Below are 24,779 nucleotides of genomic sequence, written 5' to 3'. Positions count from 1 at the left end.
AATGTAGGGAAATGGAGGAGTGATATGTTGTTGACAAAAATAAGGAAGTTGGGAATCAGTAGAATGGAAAATGGTGTGTTTGATTTCTGACATTTTAACTTTCAGTTCCAGGGGGACTTTGAAATGGAGGCAATCTGTAGTAATTGAAAATATGAGACTAGTAGGAGGTTATGATTGAGTACAGTACAATATTCTGTATATATTAGATAACGGATTAAATTTTTTTTGATTGGCTGTGAGAATTGAAAATTATCTGTATGCAGGTGGAATTTTATTTTACTACCTGAGTTGGGCAAATTTTTCCAAATGCATGTAATGATAGTTTTCAGCATTCATTTTTTTAAGACTGTGTTCCAGATTTTTTCTCCTTTCATTCCTTCTCTTCCTTTTACCTAAGATAGCAAGCAATATGATAAGGTTAAACATGTACAATGCTTTTAAATTTCCATATTTGTCATGTTGTGCAAGAAAAATCAGACCAAAAGGGAAAAAAACTCCACATAGCTGTAAAGTTCCATGACTTTCTTAAAAGTTTCCCACTGGTTTCACTTTGCCTATGATATGTACATTTCTTTATCTGTATAGTTCTCAAGGGGATTTCACAGAATCACAGAATATCAGAGCTGCAATGATCCTTCAGAGTTCTTCCAGTCTAACTTCATTTAGTAAGTGATGAAAACCAAAGTTCAGAAAGTGTCTTGCCTGAGACTACACAGTAAGTCAATAAGACTGAAGCAAAATGAGCTAGACTTACAGTTCAGATTCCTGGTCTTTCGATTAGTTGTCCTACTAGGTCATGGATGTCACTAGCAACATAGATGTATATTAAATTGTTAGATTTTTTTTCTTCTTGTTCTTCAGCATTTGTTCCTGCTTCCCTCCCTTATTTTTTTTTCTCCCTTATTTTTTAAACTGGTCATGTTAGACTAGTTGATTTTCTTGTCTACAGGAAACAGTGATTAAACCACTGATCTTGGAATTAGAAAGACTGAGTGTTCAAATGCAACCTCAGATATTTAATGTGTGACCCTGAACAAATCACTTAGCTTCATTCTGCCCCAATTTCTTCACCTTTAAATGGGTTGATAATGATACTTGTATCGCAGAGTTAATTTAAAGAGAAAATAAGATAATATGGAGAGAGCATTTTGTAAATCTTAAAGCACTGAGTATATATTAACTGCTGCTATTAATGTTATTATTATTATTCTTTATATTGTGCAACAAAATGGTTCTCATTTTCTTTTTTCCAGTAGTATATTGAAGTGACATAACACTGATATTTCTACATGCAGCCTTTCTTGATTCCCTCCAATTGCTACCTTATTTTTAATATGATTAATTATATTGGTTGTTTTCCTAATATTGAATCATCCTTGCATTTCTGATATAAATCCCATTTGATCATAATGAATAATTTCTTGGATAAATTGTTATAGTTTATTTGATAGGATTTTATTTAAAATTTTTGAGTCTGTGTATTGACATGTAGTTTTCTTTTCCTGTTTTAAGGTTGGGGCAGCTAGGTGGTGCAGTGGATAGAGTATTAGCCTGAAATCAGAAGGATCTGAATTCAAATCTGCCCTTAGATACTTAACATTTCCTAGCTCTGTGACCCTGGACAAGTTGCTTAACCCCAATTGCCTCAGCAAAAAATAAAAAAAATAAAAACTCTCCCTGGTTTAGGCTAATTTCTTTGTATTTATTCTTTATATATGCAAATTATGTATTTATTGCTTCTCCCAGTAGAATATGGGCTCCTTGACAGATCAATGCAGGGATTGTTTCATATTTTTTGCATTTATATTCTCTTCACTGATCACAGGACCTGGCCCATGTGAGATGCTTAATAAATGCTTGTTGGTTGACTGGTATTAGAAATAAGGAAATCCTACCAACTATAGAAACAAAGATTAGTAGTAAAATCAGTGAGTTAGCTTAGACTACTGTTAATGAATTGTATCTGTAGGAGAACATTCATTCTAAGAATGTTTAAATTGAATTCAATAAACATTTATTTATTTCTACCTTATGGAAAGCACCATGATTTAATTAGTGAATTCATTCTCCTACAGATTCATTGGAGCTTGAAAACAAAGATTCTTGAATGCTAGAGTTATAAGAATTTAGAGATCCTTTTTTCCCAGCATTCTCATTTTACATATGAAATTCAAAGAGGGCAGAACAACAGTTTGAGTCTGGTCATTTGTATTCTGTAAATTCATTTCTCCCAGTTCGAAAGGACAAGAGAAATAGGGCCAACATCCCTAATGAGCCCTAGAACCAACATATGAATCCATCTCAATATCCTAATTCAATTTCTATTACAGGGCTGTTAAGGTGGCAGAGTTGGTAATTGTATAAAGCTTAAATCCAGCATTTTCTTTTTAAAAATTCTTAAAACAAATTTTTATTGATATCTTTTGCTTTTACATTGCCTAAAATTTCCCCCTGCATCCCACTATCTCCCCTTCTGATAGTCATTTCATAAAAATAAGAGTTTTTTTTTTTTTTAAAGGACAAGGAAGAGGAAAAAAATTATCAAAAAAATATATATATTCAGTGTTCAGGTCCATCTACCTCCTACTTCTGCAATGGAGTGAGTGGGAGGTATCTTCTCACATTCTTTCTTTGGGAGCCACACTTACTCTTTGCAATTTCGTAACATTCGCTTTTTGATTATTTTGTGGTTCTTTAGATTTGCCTTGTTTAGTCAGTATATATTATTTTCTCAGCCCTGCTTACTTTACTTTATATCAAATCATGTCTTTCCATGCTTATTTATCATATTTATTGTTTTTTGTATCATAAAAATATTCTATTTACATTCATGTACTTTGTCTAGCTGTTCCCTACATGATGGGCATCTACTTTATTTCTAGTGTGCTGCTGCTATAAATAGTTTGTTGTATATGAGAACTTTGTGACCTCCTTGGGGGACTATATGAACAGTAGTAAAACGTCTAGGTCAAAGGGTATTGATATTTTTGTTATTTTAGTTGCATGATTCCAAATAGTTTTCCACAATGGTCATACTACTGCATAGCTCAACAATGAACTTCTTTGCTCATTCACCAGTGTGCTTATCTTCCCACAGCCCTTTTAACATTGACTGGGTACTTATCTTTTGTAAATTTGTTACCTCAAGATCGTTTTGATTTGTATTTCTTTTATTATTAGCAACTCAGAGCAGTTGTTTTTGTAGAAACTTTTCACTTGAATGTAGTCAAAATCATCTATTTTATCTTTCGTAATTTCCTCTATCCTTTGTTTGCTTAGTATATATCTTCTCTTCATGGCTGTGAAAGAGATATATAAGCTACTTTTCTTCTAACTTAAAAAAAATATGAGTTTTAATATTCACTTCAAGTATCCATTTTGAATTTGTGAAATATGGTATAAGATGCTGGTCTAAACCCAATTTTATAGGCTTAAATTTTAAACTTAAAACCTTAACTACTGTTTTATAGCTTTCCCAGCAGTTCTTATCATTTAGGCAGTTTTTTTCCCTAAGTAATTTATGTTTTATGGTTTATCAAGCATTAGATTATTGAGTTTTATTATTTCTGATTCTTCATTGTCTCTGTTTCATTGATTTTCTCTCTCTCTCTCTCTCTCTCTCTCTCTCTTTTTAACAAAAACCATTGTTTTTGTGGCTTTATAATATAGTTTTATTCTTACTTATTACTATTATTTATCTTGATATTTTAGATTTTTTTGTATGTCCAAATGAATTTTGTTGTTTTCTGGAGTTCTGTAAATTATTCCTTTTATAGTTAGATTGGTATAGCATTAAAGCTTAATATTAACTTAACAACTCATTTATGAACATTCAGTATTCCTCCATTTATTTAGTTTGTTCTTTATTTCCTCACAGAGTATTTTGTAATTCAGTATACAGTGAACATATATTCTCATATAAGTCTTTTGGGTACTTTATGCTTTAGTAGGTCCAGCACTTTCTCTGTTTTATCTCACAAAATCTTGGAAGCTCCATGGTACCTAGTGATATGCAGAAGAAGGGAATTTTAATAATGAATGCCTGGGGAGACATGAAAAAATTAAACAGGACCAGAAGACACATACATTTTAAATCCAGTTGTTATTGGTGCTGAGTTATTTCAATCATGTCTAAATCTTCATGGCCCCCTTTGGGGTCTTCTCAGCAGAGAGACTGGAATATTTTCCCATTTCCTTCTCCAGCTCATTTTACAGATGAAGACTCTCAGTCAGACAATGTTCACACAGCTTTTAAGTATTTGAGGCAGGATTTGAACTCAGGTATTCCTGATTCTAGGCCTACCATTCTGTCCACTTTGCCACCTACCTTTAGAATTTAGAATCTAGGGCTAGTTAGGTGGTGCCATGGATAGAGCACTAGCCCTGAAGTCAGGAGGAATAAAGGTCAAATCTAACCTCAGACACTTAACACTAAGTAGTTATGTGACTCTGGGCAAGTCATTTAACCCCAAGTGCCTCAACAAAATAAAGAAAAAAAAAAAGAATCTAGAACATCCCATTTAGACGCTAAGGTTTCTCTTAATTTTATAAGGCTAAGAAATTTTTTTTTTTAAGACTTGTTACATATTAAACTATTTTACTTTGGATTTAGACTTATGCTTCTAATGCATTTGTCTTTAGCTCTTGAATCTGAATATCTCAAAGAATAGAAGTCTTTTCTTTGAAAGAAAGAAATCTTATTGGTCCTCTCTAATATTGCCATAGATGGCATTTAGCACTCTGTAATTCAAAGAAAGATATTTCCCAGAAAACCACATTTCATGTTAATTGTTTATCAGTTGGTACAAAGTTTAGAATTATCCTTTGGGGATTTTAAATTTCAGAAGATACAGTGCTTATTTTTATGGAAGCATTTATGCTTTGGATACCTCTGGAAAGTACCAGTTTCTTGTAAATAGATTAGGTTAATTTTGAACATGTTTACATTCCTTATCTCTAAAAGAGACTTACGTAATTATTCACAAATTTAAAAGGATAACTTTATAGCTAATCTTATTCATATTTGTTCTTAGAATTGTTTCAGTCACTATAAAATCTGGAGATTACCAGGTAGATAAAAACACAAACTGAATTTTTTTGAGATAGATTTATTTTGACCATTGTAGCTTGACTTAATCCAATTTTATTTTAAAAACTTTAAAAAACTTTTTGCTTTTAGTTTAGCTATTTAAACTTGGAACTTGGATTTTAGTTGAACATATTCTTCCTAAAATAAATCTATTTTCATTTTGTAAACTGTCAAAGAGATGTAATCTGTCCCTCATCTAACCCCAACATGATTTTTTTCTCCAGTTATTCTCTTTGCAAGTTATTGTAACAATTATATATTGTGCAATCCTAAATCTGCTCATCCCTGTGTCCTAACCTTATCTTTGATGTTGAATTCACCCCCTTTTTCAACTTTACTGCTTGTAGTACTCTCTGTAGTACAGTACTATCGACAATCTCTTTCCCTCATCCACTTGTTTATTCTACTATAGAGATCACAGAAATAATTCTTTGTAAGCAATAACAAGTCTAGCCTCTAACTATGTACATTTCACCTCAAAATAAGTCATTCTGTTTACATTTTTGATGTCCCCCATGTATTACAGACTCATAGTTAGACAAACTTAAAGAGTAGAGTTGGTAGGAGCCCCTAAATTCATTTAATTTAAATCTGTATCTAAATCAGAAATCACTCTAGTAGAGGTATTCTTAACCTGATGTCTTTGAAACTATGGATAAGTTTCAGGATGAAAAAAAATCAACTTTCTTTTTATTAACTTCTAACAAATTTAGCATTTCCTTCAATTATGAATATAGATTATAAACTTTTTTCTTTTTTGAAAGGGGATCCTTAGGCTTTGCCAGCCTGCCAGAGTCCTGACACTCCTTTGGTGTCCACTTTTTCACTCAGCTCTCACTTGTGGCTCCAAGAAGCCGGCGTCAGGAATGACAGCCTTCTGGCAAAACCTTCTTGGCAGATGGGCTAACCGTTGTAAGGATGAATTGGCAGGCCTCAAACCCATTGCTGAGTTAGGGGGATATCTTCCTTCAGCATGAAGGAAGACTTTGGGATGAGAACTCTGTTCCAACACCCAGGAGGTGTTTGCTGAAGCAAGCTGTTATGGAGCCCTTAGAGCTAGTCAGATATCAGAGATAAAGATCATCCATTGCACCGAAGCCATTAGTGGTCATCTCAAGTTGTGTCCTGCCCCTGGACTTTGATGACTCAGGAAGAGCGAGTAGGTTGGCAACTTGGAGCAACTCTGTCTCACTGAAATCCAGTTCATATGGTGTCATTGATCCTCTTTGAAAATGAAGGCTGAACAAGTGATAGAAAATGTTGCAGCTCGTTCTGCCTAGGGGTGGGTAGCACGTTGGAAAGAGTTTTTCATTAGATTCTACTGAAATCTACTCTTTCTATCATCATAGAATTTAGTGTTGGATTTTGATCCTAATTCTGTCCTCTGGGACCAAACAAGTCTAATTCCTCTTTCCTATGACAGCTCTTCAAAGATATAAAAATCATTATATCTTTATATCTTCTCTTCAGGCCAAATATTCTGTTTCCCTTCAGCTAAACCTCAGTAGTATGATTTCTTCCCCTTTTACTATCTTTGTGCTTTTTCACTGGATGTCTATGAGTTTGTCATTGTTCTTCTTACAGTATGATACCCCAAACAAAATACTAATTGATCTGTTTGGGACACAAAATTTCTTTAATTTTTTGAGGAGGTGTTATGGGTGAGAACTTGAAACAAGGTACTAAGTGGAATTGAGGAAGCAATGGTTAAATCTAGTTTAGCATTGATTTAATCCTAGAACAAATAATGGTTTCCTAGTGATATAATGATTGGTGTATACTCAGTGTTGGGCATATAAAGAGAAGCTTTCAGGGCCAGAAAAGACAAGCTCACTAGAAGCTCTCGGAGGCTGAGACAGATTCATTCCATCTTCCACCTTTGTTGTGGCTGGAGGCTCAAGCACAACCCCTTGGAAGCTGAGGAGATTCAGAAGCCAGAGAAGGCAGTCGGGCAGAACGAAGGAAGACAGAGAAGTAGTGGCAGGCTGTCCTGTGGAGAATACTGAAACCAAGATCCGTAAGGTCTCCAGAAAACTAGCCGAGCCCCAAGTGAAGGACATAAGACTTTGAAGGAGACAATAAAGGATTTGGACTTTAATCCCTGCCTGCATTTGGGGTGAATTCTGAACTGAAACGAAGGCTGCTTCCAGAAGCCCCCCAAGAAACATTATATTTTATTTTATTTTTTTAATAACTTTTTATTGATAGAACCCATGCCAGGGTAATTTTTTACAGCATTATCCCTTGCATTCATTTCTGTTACGATTTTTCCTCTCCCTCCCTCCACCCCCTCCCCCAGATGGCAAGCAGTTCTTTACATGTTGAATAGGTTACAGTATATCCTAGATACAATATATGTGCAGAACCGAACAGTTCTCTTGTTGCACAGGGAGAATTGAATTCAGAAGGTATAAATAACCCGGGAAGAAAAACAAAAATGCAAGTAATTTATATTCATTTCCCAGTGTTTTTCTTTGGGTGTAGCTGCTTCTGTCCATCTTTGATCAATTGAAACTGAATTAGCTCTCTTTATCGAAGAGATCCACTTCCATCAGAATACATCCTCAAATAGTATCGTTGTTGAGGTATATAATGATCTCCTGGTTCTGCTCATTTCACTTAGAATCAGTTCATGTAAGTCTCACCAGTCCTCTCTGTATTCATCATGCTGGTCATTTCTTACAGAACAATTATATTCCATAACATTCATATACCACAATTTACTCAACCATTCTCCAATTGATGGGCATCCATTCATTTTCCAGCTTCTAGCCACTACAAACAGGGCTGCCACAAACATTTTGGCACATACAGGTCCCTTTCCCTTCTTTAGTATCTCTTTGGGGTATGAGCCCAGTAGAAACACTGCTGGATCAAAGGGTATGCACAGTTTGATAGCTTCTTGGGCATAGTTCCAAATTGCTCTCCAGAATGGCTGGATGTGTTCACAATTCCACCAATAATGTATCAGTGGACACCGATTTTAAAAGCCTCTGAGAACATCCATTTTTTTCCAATGAGATAATGCTCGTGAAAGTATTTTGTTAATTTCTATGTCCTACACAAGTGTATTATTCTTATCAATAGCTTGACATAAAAAAGTATATAAATGTACTTTATATTAATTGATATACATTTTAAAATATTCTAACCCAATATTGTTTCAAAATCAACTTCAGTAGAGATTGATTTCATCCCATAAGTTTCTATTCATGTAAAACACTTAAAACTTTTATAAATATTTATTTTAAAGTCTTCATAGGACTTGTTTAATCTAGTCTTACAACTTACTGACAAGGGCAAATCTAAACAAGTTTCAACTGAACTGTCAAGTTTAAAAAACTGAAGCTGAATCCTTTGGGTGAAAAGTTGATTGTTTAATTTTACCTACTATTTATATGTGTGTGTGTACATATAGATGTATTATACATACATACATATATGTATGGAGAGAGAGAAGATATTAAATTTCTTTGAAACCCAGATATGCTGAAAATGGTGTATATTCCAACTTGGAGACAGAACCTCACCTTGAAATTTTAGATCTACTTAATTTGGTAATTTTTCAGGGCAAGAGATTTAAATTGTAGACAGGAAAATCTATTCCTTCCTAGGTATCTTTTTCGCTATAAATTCTGTGTTTTTGACTGGTCCCCTTTATATAAGACCAAAACAGGGAATTTGGGAAAATTCCAAGGAGAAAGACAAATGACAATAAGTTATTAATACAAATTGTACTATGTACCAGATTAAACACAGGAAATTTTAGGTTTTCATTTGTAAGCATTGTCAAATTGTGTTATAGTTGTCACATTATTTGATATTTATTTGTATTATCTAATTTCATTTTGGACACTTGATATAAAGTAATATTAAAAAGGATACAATTCTGTAGTCAATTTTCTCTTTTCTGTGTGTGGAAAATTTGTTTTGTGAGTTGTCCATGGAAATTTAAAAAAATTCTAGCTTGGCTTTTCTTGCCACACTACCCTATTTCTGGATTGCCTCTCCTTAGCATTACTGAGGATACTATGCTACTATAAGGGAAGGAGGAGAGTGAGCAGGATGGAGTTGATAGTTATCTTTAAGTGTTTAAAGAACTATCATATAAAAAAGGGGTTTTGGTGCCAGACAGCAGAACTGAGAGAAGGAGCTGACATATTGCAGTGGAAAGTCCATTGACTCTTTTCTTTTCTTTTTTAAATTAAAGCTTTTTATTTCAAAATATATACATGGATAATTTTCAACATTCCCCCATCCTCTCTCCTAGATGGCAAGTGATCCAATATATGTTAAAAATGTGCAATTTTTCTATATATAATTCCGCAAATATCATGCTGCACAAGAAAAATCAGATCAAAAAGTGGGGGGGGGGTTGTGATAAAACAAAATGCAAGCAAACAACAATAAAAAGAGTGAAAATGCTATGTTGTGGTCCATACTGTTTCCACAGTCCTCTATCTGGATGCAGATAGTTCTATTCATCACAAGATCATTAGAACTGGCCTGAATCATATTGTTAATGAGAGCTACAGTCATCAGAATTGAAGAGCCATGTCTATCAGAACTGACATTGACTCTTGAATCACAGGATCTTTTAGAAGTCTCTACATGGCCTTGTGGCCACTTGCACTTCGTAGAGCTCTGTTTCTTCATCTGTAAAGTGAAGAGTTTGGTCTAGGTCCCTCCCGTCTCTAAATCTATGATCCTGAGTTGCAGAGATAACAATTTTGGTTTGCCATAAGGAAAAAGTTTTCCAACTTTAATTGCTCTTAAATGGAAGAGACTCCATCAGGAGTTGGCAGGTTTCCTTTCTCAGTAAATCTAAAAGCAGGTATACTTTCTTGAAAATAATATACGTAAGTATGTAAGAATAGGGGAATGTGGAAGAAAAGGCAGCCAAGACGTTGGGGGTACCCTGCTTCTAGGAAACTTTCTGTGATCCTCCTCAAATGAACTTAGAAAACTTTGTATTTCTCCTTTGTATTTATCCTAGTCTGCTTATCATGAGTATTAGGTATTGTTGCAGAGTGAATCAAGTTCTGGAATGAGATTCAGAAAGACCTGGATTCAAATAGCCCATCTGACACTAATTGTATGACAAAAGAGAAATCTTTTTTTTTTTTTTTTTTTTGAGGCAGTTGGGGTTAAGTGATTTGCCTAGGATCACACAGCTAGGAAGTGTTACGTGTCTGAGATCAGATTTGAACTCAGGTCCTCTTGACTTTAGAGCTGATTCTTTATCCACTGCACCACCTAGCTGCCCCAAAGGGAAGTAATTTAACAAAGCTTTTTGAAACTCATGTAATTTATTATATAAACTATAGACTAGCTCTTGGACAGCAGGGATTATTTCTTGTTTTATTTTTGTACACATAACAGTGAGTCTACTATCTTGTATAAACTAGGAATTTAGATATTAGTTTCAAATCCAAGTGAAGATACATAGTTTGTAGGCTATCTGGACATCCTTTATCACCATTCCTATAATAGAGAAAGGGTGAAAAATTAAATTAGTAGAATTGTCAGCACAAAAAAGTAATTTTCTTTTAGCAGTTCCCTCTGCGTTTTTAAGGAGTAGTAAATAGATAAAAACTAAGTGTAGTAAAAGGGGAACCGGGAAATCTGAGAATATTATTTACCATAGAGTATTTGAAAATATTTAAACATAATTGTCAGTTCTGTGCCCAATGTCTATATTTTCTCTACGTTTTTATAATCAGAAAACCTTCTTAAAATTAGACTATTAATTTTTAGGATAAAGAGATTTTGAGGGTAAGAAAGTAACTTAGCAAAAATTTAATAAGCACTCATGATGTTCTAAACATTGTGCCAGGCACTGAGAATACAAAGATTGCTACTTCCAAATCCTGATCTCAAGGACCTTTTAGTCTATAGAATTATATTTATCTAATCTACCTATCTACCTACTTATCTATCTATTTTATCTGTCTCTATCATCTAGATATAAATCGCACATGCATACATGTGTGTTTTGTGTATATAACATATCTTTTTATCTATCTGTGTGTAATATAGCATTTATTTTGATTCCAACTTCATTTCCAGATATATTCTTCCCATTCTCCTACTCAGTGATCTGTCCCATACCACAAAGAATAAAAAAAGAAAGAAGTTAAATCATCCAAGTCAAATAGTATATATGTATAATGTTCCATTCCACAGTCCCCACTTCTCCAAAGCACAGAATGAGGTGCAGTTCTCATTTCTTTCCTTAGGCCAAGTTGGGCATTATAATTACAAAGTATTCATTTAAAATTTTTATTGTTGCTTACTTTCACATTATTGTAGTCATTTTGTATGTTGTTACTCTTATTCTGCTTACTTCATCTTGCATCAGTTCATCTAAATCTTCTCATGCATCTGTGTATAGTATTAGCCAATTGTTTTTAGGGTGTGTTAATATTCTATTTCATTCATGTTTTTCCAACCATCCCCTGCTTGATGGATATCCACTTTGTTTCCAGTTCTTTACTACTATAAAAAGTGCTGCTATGAACATTTTGATGTTAATTGAATTTTTCCCCTTTTATCTTTTGACTTTCTTGGTATATAGATATAGATACAGATAGATAGATACATGTATCTATCTATCTGTATCTATATTTATGTCTAGCAGTGGTATCTCTTCTTCAAAGGCTATGGACATTGTACTTACTTTCTTAACATAAACCTACATGTATTTCCAGAATGATTGGATCAACTCACAGTATTACGAACTATATTAGTGGGCCTATCTTTTCATAGTTCTTCCAACATTGACTAGTCTCTTATTTTGTCATCTTTCCCAAGAATCATATATATTTTTCTATTTTTTCAATTATGTATTTTCCACAGAGGTTCCAGCATAGTTGAAGAACCTAATAATAATTATTACAGTCATACTCTGAGTCATTCTTATTACCTATAGAGATAAAAACATTTTTGGAGATATTCCTAGTTATTGATATAAATATTTAAAACTTTTACCATAAATATCCTTTTAAATCTATATTTTTCTTATTATATTTTTGTTTTTATTTTCCATTTTATTAATTGCTTTGATATCGTAGATACTTGTGATGTCAGTAAATCAACAAGAACTTACTGAGTGCTTATTATATGTTAGGTGCTGTGTTAAGTGCTAAATACATAGAGAAAAAGACAAAAACATGATTCCAGTTCTTCAAGTGCTCACATTCTAAGGGGAGTGGAGGAAGTGACATAATCTGCAAATACTTAGGTATATACATGATATGGAGAGAGTAGTTGGAAGCTATTGTCAGTAGGCAGGCAATAACAGGGAAAGGCCTGTTGCAGAAGGTTGGATTTGAGCTGAGTTTTGGAAAAAGCTAGAAGGTCCTAGGAGTCAGAAGTGTGGAAGGAGATAATTCCAGGCATAGAATGCAGCAAGTACAAAGCAGGGGGATGGAGGATGCAGTGTTGGGTGACTAGTAAGTAGGCTAATGGAGCTACAGCATAGGGCAAATGGAGGGAGTCAAGTTGTAAGAAGCCTGGACTTTATTGACTAGGGGCTGATATGGTCAGACCGCCACTTCGGGATGATCAGTTTGTCTTCTGAGTGGAGAGTCATGGGTAGGTAGGCCAATAGATAAAATAGCTGACAACTTTCCAAAATCCATTCATTGGAGGCTTGCCTGGTGTAAGAGAAGTATCACACAGGGCTCACAGATGACATTCATTCAAAAGCTAATAAAAGCTTGCTTAGATTTCACACTCATGGAGCAGGTTGGACAACACAATTGCATTGTAACCTGTTAATCTGGCTCCAAGCCAGATTCTGCCTGCCAAAGGGGAGCTCTTATTTGAAATTCTCTCTGACCACGGTTTCTTTTCTTTCCAGTTCTGCTCCCTCATTCCTACTGAACCTGTTTTTTTTTTTTTTTTTAAATCTTTGTTATGATTCCATTCCTCAGACTTACAGGTCTTCAGTCAGAGGCTGATGAGAGTTATTGCTGATGTCATAAAGGGGATTCCTGATGAAGTATGGGTTGCCATCTGAGATTCAGTCAAATTCTGAGAGTCTAGAATTCCATCTTCCATCCTTCTGGTTTCACTCGTCTTCCTAGCAGATTTAGAATCTTTTGTGTCTAATGCACAATTTCTTAAGTTATCCTTAATCCTCTAGCTATTTGATTAGGTGTATTTCTTTCAAGAATATCTTCATTCAACTTCAGGCCTTCATTACTCTATTTGGTCTCTTGGTCTTTCTTAGTGGGCTTCATGCCTCCTGTCTTGCCCTTCTCTAGTCTAACCTAGATGCCAAAGTAGTCTCCCTAACCATGTTACTCCCAAGTTCAAAACTTTTCAATGACACCTTACTGCCTGTTGGATAAATACTTATTTCTTACCTTGACATTGAAAAGGCCTCCTTTGCATAACTATGTAGCCTGGGCTCATTCTTCCAATTTGTACTCAGTCTTAATAAGCTGTTCCACAGAGCTCTTTATTATTCTCCTTGGGGCTGCTAGGTGGTGCAGTGGATAGAGCACCGGCCCTGAAGTCAGGAAGACCTGAATTCAAATTTTGCCTCAAACTCTTAACACTTTCTGGCTATGTGACCCTAGGCAAGTCACTTAGCCCCAATTGCCTTAGCAAATAATAATAATAATAAAATTATTTCCTCTAGCATTCTAGATTACTTCCTAAGTATGTCTCTGGATAATTTTTTTTTTTAATTTAGATGAGTTTTTAATTGATGTCTTTTGTTGTTGTTTACATCGTCATAGTTTTTCTATATATCCCTGCCTCTTCTTCTGCCAAGGAGCAATCCAATATAAAAATAGTATTTCTTAGAGACAAAAAAAGAGGGAAAAAGAGGAAAAAATTAGCAAACTGATCAATACATTGAAAGAGTCTGAAAACACATGTCATATGTAATACCTGTCAGTTTACCATGTTCTCAAAGAGGTAGGTTAGGGGTGTTTTCTCATATTTCTTCATTCAACTCTTGCTTGCTACTTTAAATTTTGTTACATTCCTCATTCATTCATTATTTATTTATTTAGCGTGTTCTTTCCATTTACATTGTAGTTAATCTGTATACTTTCTTACAACATAGTGATAGTCCATTACATTCATGAACTGCAATTTATTGAGCCATTCTCCATTAGAGAAGAATCTACTTTTTGTTTACAATTTCTGTGGTGTCACAGAAAGTGCTGCTGTTAAGTATTTTTGTGTTTGGAGACTATCTTCTTATTGATAACTTTCTGAAAGTACAAGCCAGTAATGGAAGTCTTTGCTTCAAAGGATGTGAACATTTTATTACACCATAATGATTAGTGTCAGAGCAGCTAGATGGCACAGTGGATAAAACACCGGCCCTAAAGTCAGGAGGACCTAAGTTCAGATCTTGCCTCAGATACCTTACACTTCCTAGCTGTGACCCTGGACAAGTCACTTAACCCCAACTGCCTCAGCTAAAAAAAAAACATATTAGTGTCACTGTCATTCTATAGTTCCTCCAATATTGATTATATCTGGGTGATCTTTGCCAAATTTCAGGGTATGAGATGAAATCACAGGGTGTTTTCATTAGTGATCTGGTGCATTGTTTCTTGGGCAGCTAGGTGGTATAGTGGGTAGAATGCTGGGCTGCCCTTAAGAAGCCCCATTTGTGAGTTCAATCCTGTCCTCAACTCTGACACTTACTAGCTATGTGACACCGAACAAGTGACTTAATTCTGTTAGCCTCCATTCCTCATCTGTAAAATAAGTTGGAGAAGGAAATAGCCAATCACCCCAGTATCTTTGCCAAGGGAACTCCACAAGAGAGAGTAAATAGTCAGACATGATTGAACAACAGCATTCTTTCATGTGGTTGTGAGTACTTTCCAATCCTTCTTTTGACAGTTAGTTGTTGATATCCTTTAAGGACTTGTCTACTAAGGAATGGTTATTAATTATATGTGTTTGTGTGTGTATACACATACATATACACATGCACACATATACATATTTTATGTGTATATATATACATATATGTACATTTATTTTATATATTTTGGATAACAAGCACTTGTCAGAAAAAATTGACAAAGATTTTTTTCCTATTTAACTGCTTCTCTTCTTACCTTAAGTGCGTTAATTTTGTCTGTGCAAAAACTTTTATTTCACATACCTCTATCTTTTGTTTGGTTAAGAATGCATTTCTTTTTTTTTTTTTTTTTTAATAATAAATTTTATTTTATTTAATAATAACTTCGCATTGACAGAATCCATGCCAGGATAATTTCTACACGACATTATCCCTTGCAATCACTTATGTTTCGTTTTTTCCTCTCCCTCCCTCCTCCCCCCCCCCCCCCCCCCCCCAGGATGGCAAGCAGTCCTATATATGCTAAACATGTTGCAGTATATCCTAGATACAATACATATTTGCAGAACCAAACAGTTCTCTTGTTGCACAGGGAGAATTGGATTCAGAAGGTAAAAATAACTCGGGAAGAAAATCAAAAATGCAAATAGTTCACAAAGAATGCATTTCTTAAACATAATTAGGAGAAGTATATGATTTGCTCTTCTTCTGTTATTAAAGTCATATGTCATTTAGATATATTATGGAATGTGATACAAGAGTATTGACCTAAGCCTAGTTTCTGCCCTTCAATAAATAACTTAATAAGTAGACAGTTTATTGGGTTAATAACTTAAATCAGTTATTACTTCCCCAAATCACATAACCAATTAACATCAATTAGATTTTTACTTTCTTTCTTTCTTTCTTTCTTTCTTTCTTTCTTTCTTTCTTTCTTTCTTTCTTTCTTTCTTTCTTTCTTTCTTTCTTTCTTTCTTCTTTCTTTCTTTCTTTCTTTCTTTCTTTCTTTCTTTCTTTCTTTCTTTCTTTCTTTCCTTTCTTCCTTCCTTCCTTCCTTCCTCCCTCCCTCCCTCCCTCCCTTCCTTCCTTCCTTCCTCCCTCCCTCCCTTCCTTCCTTCCTTCCTCCCTTCCTTCCTCCCTCCCTCCCTTCCTTCCTTTCTTTCCTTTCTTTTTCCTTTTTTTGCTGAGGCAATTAGGGTTAAGTGACTTGCCCAGGGTCACACAGGTAGGAAGTGTTAAGTGTTTGAGTCCAGATTTCAATTCAGGTGTAACTGACCTAGGGCTTGTAATCAATCCACTGTGCCATCTAGCTGCTTCCCCCCCCAACCCCCCCAAGAGCTTTTTAGTGAGAAGATATAGGAGTGACTGCTGTACAAAATCCCCCTTCACCAGGAATGCATTCTACCCTCTATCAATCCCTGATAAGAGCAGACTAAACCTTAAAAATAGTTTCTGTAAAACATTGCTGGTTCTAGCATTTCTTTTCTTTCTTTGTGTAGTACATTTTAAATTCACTTATCAATATGGTATTGCTGATGGATAAGTTGCTCTGTTGCTTTCAGGGATAAGTTGCTTTCACAGCTGCCAGACTGCTGTAAAGTTACTGCTGAGTTGGGTCAAGAAGGTTTGTATTAAGATCTGGTTCCTTACTGGATTCAGTTCTTACTGCTAACAGCTCCATTTAGTGAGGGAACTTGTGATGGTCTTTTTTTTTTTTTTTTTAACATCTTTATTATTTTAAAAAATGTTCAGTTCCAAATTGTTTCCCATCCAAAACTCCCTCCCACCCATTGAGAAGGCAAATATGACATATTAATGTCATATTAATTGCATTTAAATATATATTATATTGCATATGATATAATATGCATATTACATATGCATATTAAGTCATGCAAACCATATTTATGCATTGGTCACATCCCCCTCACCCAGAAAAAAAAGTGAGGAAAATGGAGAAAGGAAATAAAAATGTGTTTCAATTTGGGCTCTTAGATTTGATGGTCTTTCTGATCTTTGAAAGTTCACAAGCTCCATTCTGTCTCTGGTGCTTCAATTAAGAAAGAATAAATGTAAAGAAACAAAAAAATTCCTGGTAGCATGTTCCTGGCCATAGGGCAGCTAGATGAGAGAAAAACCAATGTCCCTCCCCACCTAGAGCCAAGAGCAGGTTTTTTTTTTTTTTTAATTTTTATTTTTTTTGCTTAACACCAGAGGAGAGAAAAAGTGTGTATTTTGGAGCTTTTTGTACACATGCTTAGCCAGAACTCAACAGCCAATGAAAAGCCAAACAGTATTATTTTACTAAACAAAAGAAAAATCTGAGAATCTTTGGGTGTGCTCTGAAGTGTGAAAAGAAAGGGCCCCTTTACTGTGTATTTCTGGAAGCAAGCTCCCCAGGCCTTCACATGGATTAGCAGTAGGCAGAAAATATTCAAGGACTGAGCTCTCATTGGCCATACATTAGTCTCCTTATATACTTGGCAAGCTGAACAATTCCCTCTTGTACTCTCCTGCATCTGTGAATTCTCACAAGCACTATTCCTGCCTTCAGTGTACTTACTTCATTCCTCCATATGTTAGAACCCTCATTTTGAAGGCCTACCATGGGCTCCATTTCTTCTATGAAGCTTACTCTGGTTCCTCAGCTGAAAGTGCTCTTTTACTCAGATTTTTGTAGACTCATTATCTGGATCTTCCCTTTGCTCTTATTCACATTCTACTTTGGTCCAATGAGGAGAAATTGCAACTTCCTTTCCCTTTCTCCTTTATCTTTTCCTTGAAGTATTTCTTTATTTTCTTCTTCCTCCTCTTTTATTTTGAGCGCAGAGACCATCACTTGTTTCTTTCTGTTCTTTCATTCATGTCTCTGAAAGAACATGTCTGAAGGATAGTGTCATCACTCAGTAAATAAAAGCACTTGATTATCACTTGTCCCTTTAATTGTTTAAACTTAAAAAAAATTTTTTTCTTAAGTTTTTGTTTGCAACATTTGACCTTAAAAAATTGTGACCAGTTCTTATAGGAGTACTTGGAAATCATTAAATCTGTTAAAAATCCATTTTCTTCTGTGGGAATATGCTTAACTTTGTAGGTTAAATTATATAAAATATTTCATAAAATCTTTTATTTTGTATTATTCTAATTTTTCTGTGGTTGTAATTATTTTTTCCTTTATTAAAGCTTTTCATTTTCCAAAATATATGCATGGACAATTCTTCACCATTAGCCCTTGCAAAATCTTGTGTTCCAATTTTCCTTCCTTCCCCCACACCCTCCCCTAGATGGCAAGTAATTCATCATATGTTAATTTTGTTGTAATTATTTGCAAAGTTCTGTGCAATTCTTTTTGGGATTTTGGAATTATCTTACAAAAATTTCTGTTATTTTGATTTTTTTTTTTGTTTTACTTTATTTGCTGCATTTCTTATGGTTTCTGAGGTAAGAAAGAAAAGACTTAGGTTTGACTAGAACTTTTTTATCTGGCTGCCTCCCTTTCTAGCCTTATTTTATTTCTCTCCACACACACACTGTCTTGCCAAACTGTATTTCCTCTATCCCTCAAATATGCCCTATATTCTCCTGCCTTCTTATGCAATGATTCATATTGTTTACTGTGCCTTAGGATGCTTTTTGATCCTCCCAACCTATTGAATCCTTAAGAAATCTTTAAAAGTATGACTCAAATGTAACCTACCTTCAGCAAGCCTTCACCAGTCTGTAATGACCATTCTTCCTCCCCTCTCACATAGAACTTTGTTAGCAACTCTCTGATGTTATAAGTTATTTTATATGATTACTTTTCTGTGCCTCACATCTTTACTACCTGTGTGACTGTGTAAGTAACAATTTTTTGTTTTCTAAAATAAGATAGTTGGACTACATGACCTTTTATCCCTCTCCTAGATTAAAAAGTCTTTGAAAGGAGATATACTGTCTCCACCTCCGGACTAGTCCAATTGCTAGCAAACAATAGGTGCCTAATAAGCCTGCCTTCTTCCCTCCCTCTCTATTTTTTTCCCTCCCTCCTTTTCTTCCTTCCTGCCTTCTTCCCTCCCTCTCTATTTTTTTCCCTCCCTCCCTCCCTCCTTCCTCTTTCCCTCTCTCCTCCCTCTCTCCCTCCCTCCCTCCCTCTTTCTTCTCTTCTCCTTCCTTCCTTCGCTCCTTCCTTCGCTCCTTCCTTTCTTCCCTCCTTCCTTCCTTCCTTCCTTCCTTCTTCCTTCCTTCCTTCCTTCCTTCCTCCTTCCTTCCCTGCTTCCTTCCCTCTTTCCTTCCCTCCCTCCTTCCCTCCTTCCTTCCCTCCTTCCTTCCCTCCCTCCTTCCTTCCTTCCCTCCTTCCTTCCTTCCTTCTTCCTTCCTTCCTTCCTTCCTTCCTTCCTTCCTTCCTTCCTTCCTTCCCTCCTTCCTTCCCTCCCTCCTTCCTTCCTTCTTCCTTCCTTCCTTCCTTCCTTCCTTCCTTCCTTCCTTCCTTCCTTCCTTCCTTCCTTCCTTCCTTCCTTCCTTCCTTCCTTCCTTCCTTCCCTCCTTCCCTCCTTCCTTCCTTCCTCCTTTTCTATTGCTAAAACCATGATGTCAAAGTTGGCAGGGTGTGTTTTCGAAAATGAAAATCGTGATGATTGTAAAGCTTAAGGCATTACCAGTTTGGGAGGAGTTCAGTAGGGAGGAGGGAACAGCTGTGAGAAAGTAACTGTTGACTCATTTAGTTGTAAGTCTGTCTTTGCTCTGACACCTGCACTAGAATATTGTCTCTTCTGAGCTTTTAAATCTAATCAGAAACTTCAAGTTTTTGTTACTTAAATGGACTGATTTTCTTCCACGATTGGTCATGAGGCTTAATTAACTCATGTCTTTCTTTTTTCCTTTTCAGTCTGCAACTGTATCTGATGGTGGTAAGTCACAATTTCTTAAATATACTTTTATAATTTCACCATGAAGTACATTGGTTGTGAAAAGTATATTGGTCAGTTAGAAGAGTTGTTTTAACTGTCATATACTTTACTCTTTGTTATTTTTTCCCAAAAGCTGAAGAGTTTCATATTTTTTTTTAATGACTAAGTTGTTAAATTTTCAAAGCTATTTGTTTCAGAGAAAACATTTAAAACCTGAACATCATGTGATAATTTCTGTAGTAGTTATGTCTATAAGGTTTGATTTTGCAGCAGTATTTCATATCAACACATGCTCATGTCTCGCAAGTTAAAACAAGCTTTGACGCTTCTTTTGCTGTATAGCCAACTTTTAAACAAGCAAGCAGTACTGCCAAACTCCCAATAGATCAGCGAAGTTGTGGAGATGTAGACCACACTTTAAGTTGTTTTCTTTATTCCTTTACTAAGAAAAGATATGGGAGAGAAATTGTTATTTTGATAAACTTCAAACCAAAATAAATTCAACTTTTAATCTTTTTCTTTATAAAGTCTTTATGTGGAAGTCCTTTAATAGGAACTAGTGTAGAATAGGAAATAAATAAAACTCCTCTGTCTTTCCATTTAATAGCCCTATAATACAATTTTCATTTAATATCAACATTAGAATATAATTCATTAATTTTGGGGGAGTGATTTGTATTTGTGATTTTTTTTTAATCTAAAAATTTTCTTGTCAGTTTTCTTCCTCACTTGATATTATATGAATAGTTTTGAAATCTACTTTTATGAATTCAGAAGTCTATTTCAGGAGTTGAATTATATGCTTTCATTCGCTAAAAGGCACCAGCATTTTGTGGTCCTATAACATGTAGTATGTAGGTCATAAATAAGTATAGGTCATGAAGTTTGATTCAAGGGCTGAGAGTAGAGAATAAGCTTCCCTTCATTTGAATCAAAGTGAAAAAGAAATTCATTGTACTCAGTGTTTAGTTTTTACTTGTTTCTTCTTTTTTTCCCCTTATGACTTTTCTGTTTTCACTATTAGTACTGAAAATTATTCATATTAAGGGGGTGGAAGCTAGGTATCATGACTTTGCTGGAATATGTATCATCAGTGACTTATGTCATTTCTGCTTTTGCTAATTGGGTAGGCACTGTGTAGGGGAAAATTAGATGTTAAATTATAAAAGTATCTATTCCAAAGCAAAAATTGCTGGCTGATATCCTAAAACCATTTACATGTTGTAAATGTTTTGTTGTTTTGTTGTTTTAATATAAGATACTGCATTATTGGGTGTTTTTTTATTTTTTGAATGTTGATAAACATTTAAGTGGTTAATTTGGGAATGAAAGCAATTTTTTATTATTAAAAATTAGTATAGTCACCAAATATATGAGAGCATTCAGTTATTCATGTTTGCTACTTCTATTCTTCTGTCTCATCTTTTTTTTAAATAAAAACTATTTTCAATAAATTTGAAAATTGTTATAATTTTCCAATGTATATAAATAACATATTTTCATATTAAATTTAAGGTATTCATAGAATTTGAAATATATAGCAGTCATGCATATAAACATGGTATAGTAGAAAGAACACTGTATTTGGAGTCACAGGATGTTGTTTCCAGTCCTTGCTTTGCTATTCATTACTTGGATAAGCTTGAGAAAGTTTCAGTCTCTTTTGGTCTTAGTTTCCTCAGTTGCAAAATGATTTGGCCTAGATGAATGGTGTTAAACTCAAATAGAACTAGAGGCCACTGAACCATACACAAGGATGCCTACAAATCACGTATTGACTTAGAAAATCACATATTACTATTATCCATGTTTTATTGTTTTTTAAATTTGTTTTGTTAAATATTTCTGAATTGCATTTTAATCTGGTTAATATTGCACTCAGTAGTGTTGTGGGTTTCATGTTTGACTCTTCTGGCCTAGATCAGAGGTTAGCAAACTATGGGCCAGCATAAAACCGTGTTTTTATACCACCTAAGAGATAAAAGTGGTTTTGGTATTTTAAAATTAAAATTTGTGGTAATGTTAAACATCAGAACCATTTAACCTTGCAGGCTATACAAAAATGGGGGGAGAGGGACAGTAGGGATTAGGCTGTCCACATAGTTTGCTAACTACTTTCAAAGAAAATCTATATATAATTTCTCCTCTAGTTCTGAGTCCTGTAGACCTTTTGTTTTTATATGTTAGCCTCAAAAAAGTTCTTGCTCACCATGATAGTGACACAAGGTACAGATCATTTCATTACATCATATTTTCTGTAGAAGGCAGTACCCTAATCAGGAGGCAGCAGAAATTCCCCATTCTATCCCTTTTGTGGTGGGGTATTCCCCACATCTTTTTCTTTTCTACACCACTCTCTCCTTCCTTAACTTAAACTTCCTTAAACTTAATTGTTTCCTTTATGACCCAGTTCTTAGAATGGCAAAGAAAGGAATATGGGACAAAAGAAAATGGGACAGAAAATCCTTCTCTGACATCATTTCTAGCATAAGGGGGAGAGAGAAAGGAAAGAACCTCTCAGGATCTTTATCTGTGGCTTTCCCATCCTTTGCTGCTGTTTTCCCTTGTCATGAGCCTAGAGAAGTAAAGGGAAAAGACCTGTTATTGCTTCTTGCCCTTTCCCACACGCCCAGGTCTCCCTTCCTTACTGCCTGGAGCCCTGCTTTCTCCCTAACTCAGGAGTCACTTCTCTCCTCCCGCCCCCTTTCTTCCTTCCTTCAGAATCTGTGCCTCAGCCCTTCCCCCTATCCCAAGGTAGTTGGGGTGTGGGGGAGTGAGTAAGGGGAGGGAGCAGAGGGAGAGCAGGAATTCTGCCTCAGGTCCTGCTGCTTAGTCCTTGGAGCATAAAGAAATCGATTCCTAACATTCCAGAATAGAATTACAGATCCATTGGATGAAGGGGCATTGTGACGGATAATTACATTTATCACAGAATCACAGAAGGTGAGTGTCAGAACTTTGGTGGTCATGATGACCAGTTACCAGCCATGATTCTGTGAAATTCATATTGATCTGTCCCACTCACTTCCTATATAGTGCTCTGCTAGAGACCCTTTGTCACCTTGACATTGAATCATCTTCAACTCTGACTGGGCCATCCAACTCATGAATCTGTCTATAATCTGTGATTATATTCCTGTCCCTCTGTCTCTGTCTTCTCTTAAGAATAGTTTGAGGTATTTTATCAAAAGCTTCACTAAAATCTAGGAAAGTCAACAGCATTTCCCTCATCTAATCACTTAAAAAAAGGAAAGAAATATAATTTGTTTTTAATGAAACTGGGCTGCCTCTTTGAAATGATTGCTTCTCTTTCTTTATAATGTTCCATTCTAGAACTTTACCAGGAATTAAACTGTAGAACAAAGAGAACATTGGTTTGTAGTTTGCTCACCATTCTCTTAACTTTTTTTTTTTTTTAAATGGGACCACATTTACTCTTTTTCAATCTGCAGCACCTCTTTTGCCTTCCATAGTCTTTTAGATACCAGTGACAATGCCTCAGATATTCCAGCTGCCAGTTCTTTCAGGCCTTAAGGATGTTATTCTTCTGGGTCAGATGACTTGAATATACAAAGGCAGCCACATGCTCTTTACTTTCTTAGATATTAATTCAATTTTAGTTATTTCTGTTATATTTTTTTCAGCACAAATTTATTTTTCCTTTGCAGAGAAAACAGCAACAGAATCAGAATTAAGCAGCTTTGTCTTCCCCCCGTTATTAGCATTCCATCATTTATCCCAAGCAAAAGTCTTATTCTTTCTTTGAGCCTTTTTTCTACCAACATAGCTTTTTAAAAAATTGCTTTTTATTTGTCAAAATATATTCAAAGATAGTTTTCAACATTTGCCCTTGCAAAACCTTGTGTTCCAAAATTTTGTCCTTTCCCCTTCCCCTTCCCCTAGACAGAAAGTAATCCGGGATAGGTTAAATAGGTGCAATTCTTTTAAACATATTTCTACATTTATCATGTTGTGCAAGATAAATTTGATCAAAAGGGGAAAAATGAGAAAGAAAAAAAAAGCCATCCACAATAACAAAAAGGTAGAAATACTATGCTGGGATCCACATTCAGTCCCCTCAGTCCTTTCTCAGGATACGATGGCTCTTTCTATCACAATTTTTTAATTTAATAAAATCAAAGTTAACTATTTTGCATTTCATAATGTTCTCTAGTTCTTCTTTGGCCATAAATTCCTTTCTTCTCCAGAACATAGATCTGAGAGATAGATTATCCCTTATTCTCCTAATTCATTTAGAGTATAAGTTTTTAAATCTAAATCATGAACCCATTTCAACCTTATCTTAGTATGGGATGTTAGGTGTTGGTTAATGCCTAGTTTCTGCCATACTGTTTTCCAATTTTTCCAGAATTTTTTATAAAATAGTGAGTACTTATTCCAGAAGCTGGAGTCTTTAGGTTTCTCTAATACTAAGATACTATAGTACAACATTGCTTTAAAAACTCTGCCATTTTTGTTATTCTTGGCATCTCTTGCCAGTTTCAGATCATTCCTGCTTCAATGTTCCTGATATTATTAGCCTTTTTTTTTTTTTTTTCCTGAGGCAACTGTGGTCAAGTGACTTGCCCATGGTCAAGCTAAAGTTAAGTGTCTGAGGGCAGATTTGAACTCATGTCCTCCAGATTTTGGGGTTGATGCTGTATCCACTGCACCACCTAGCTGCCCTGATATTATAGCTTTACAGCATAATTCCATCTTCTGCCAAAAAAAAATGAAAAAAATACAAGTTGGTTGGTGAATCCATATTGAAATCTTAATGGACTAAATACATTATGAATTAAATGAAGCCATACAACATGATGGAAAGTTCTGTGAGGAGAACTTGGATTCCAGTTCCTGCTCTAATATGAACATCTGGCATGATCTTGGGGAGATCATTCATGTTTCGGTGCCTCCTTTTCCTAATCTTTAAAGAAGACTGTTGTGAGGGAAACCTTTA

At 35.1% G+C, this 24,779-nt stretch overlaps 1 protein-coding gene across 4 annotated transcripts in view; it reads left to right on the top strand.

The window, feature by feature from the left end:
• RGS12 (regulator of G protein signaling 12) overlaps positions 1-24,779 on the top strand; it is a 247,830-nt gene that overhangs the window by 109,320 nt on the left and 113,731 nt on the right. For all 4 annotated transcript variants that reach the window (XM_051964985.1, XM_051964986.1, XM_051964989.1 and 1 more), the window contains one exon: positions 19,798-19,819. In XM_051964985.1, coding sequence (XP_051820945.1) covers positions 19,798-19,819 — 22 coding nt within the window. The remainder of the gene's footprint in view (positions 1-19,797; positions 19,820-24,779) is intronic.

This window comes from Antechinus flavipes, chromosome 6, assembly GCF_016432865.1.
Source record: "Antechinus flavipes isolate AdamAnt ecotype Samford, QLD, Australia chromosome 6, AdamAnt_v2, whole genome shotgun sequence".
Classification (NCBI taxonomy): domain Eukaryota; kingdom Metazoa; phylum Chordata; class Mammalia; order Dasyuromorphia; family Dasyuridae; genus Antechinus; species Antechinus flavipes.
Note: the sequence above shows the minus strand (reverse complement) of the source record. Positions and strands in the feature narration are given on the sequence as shown.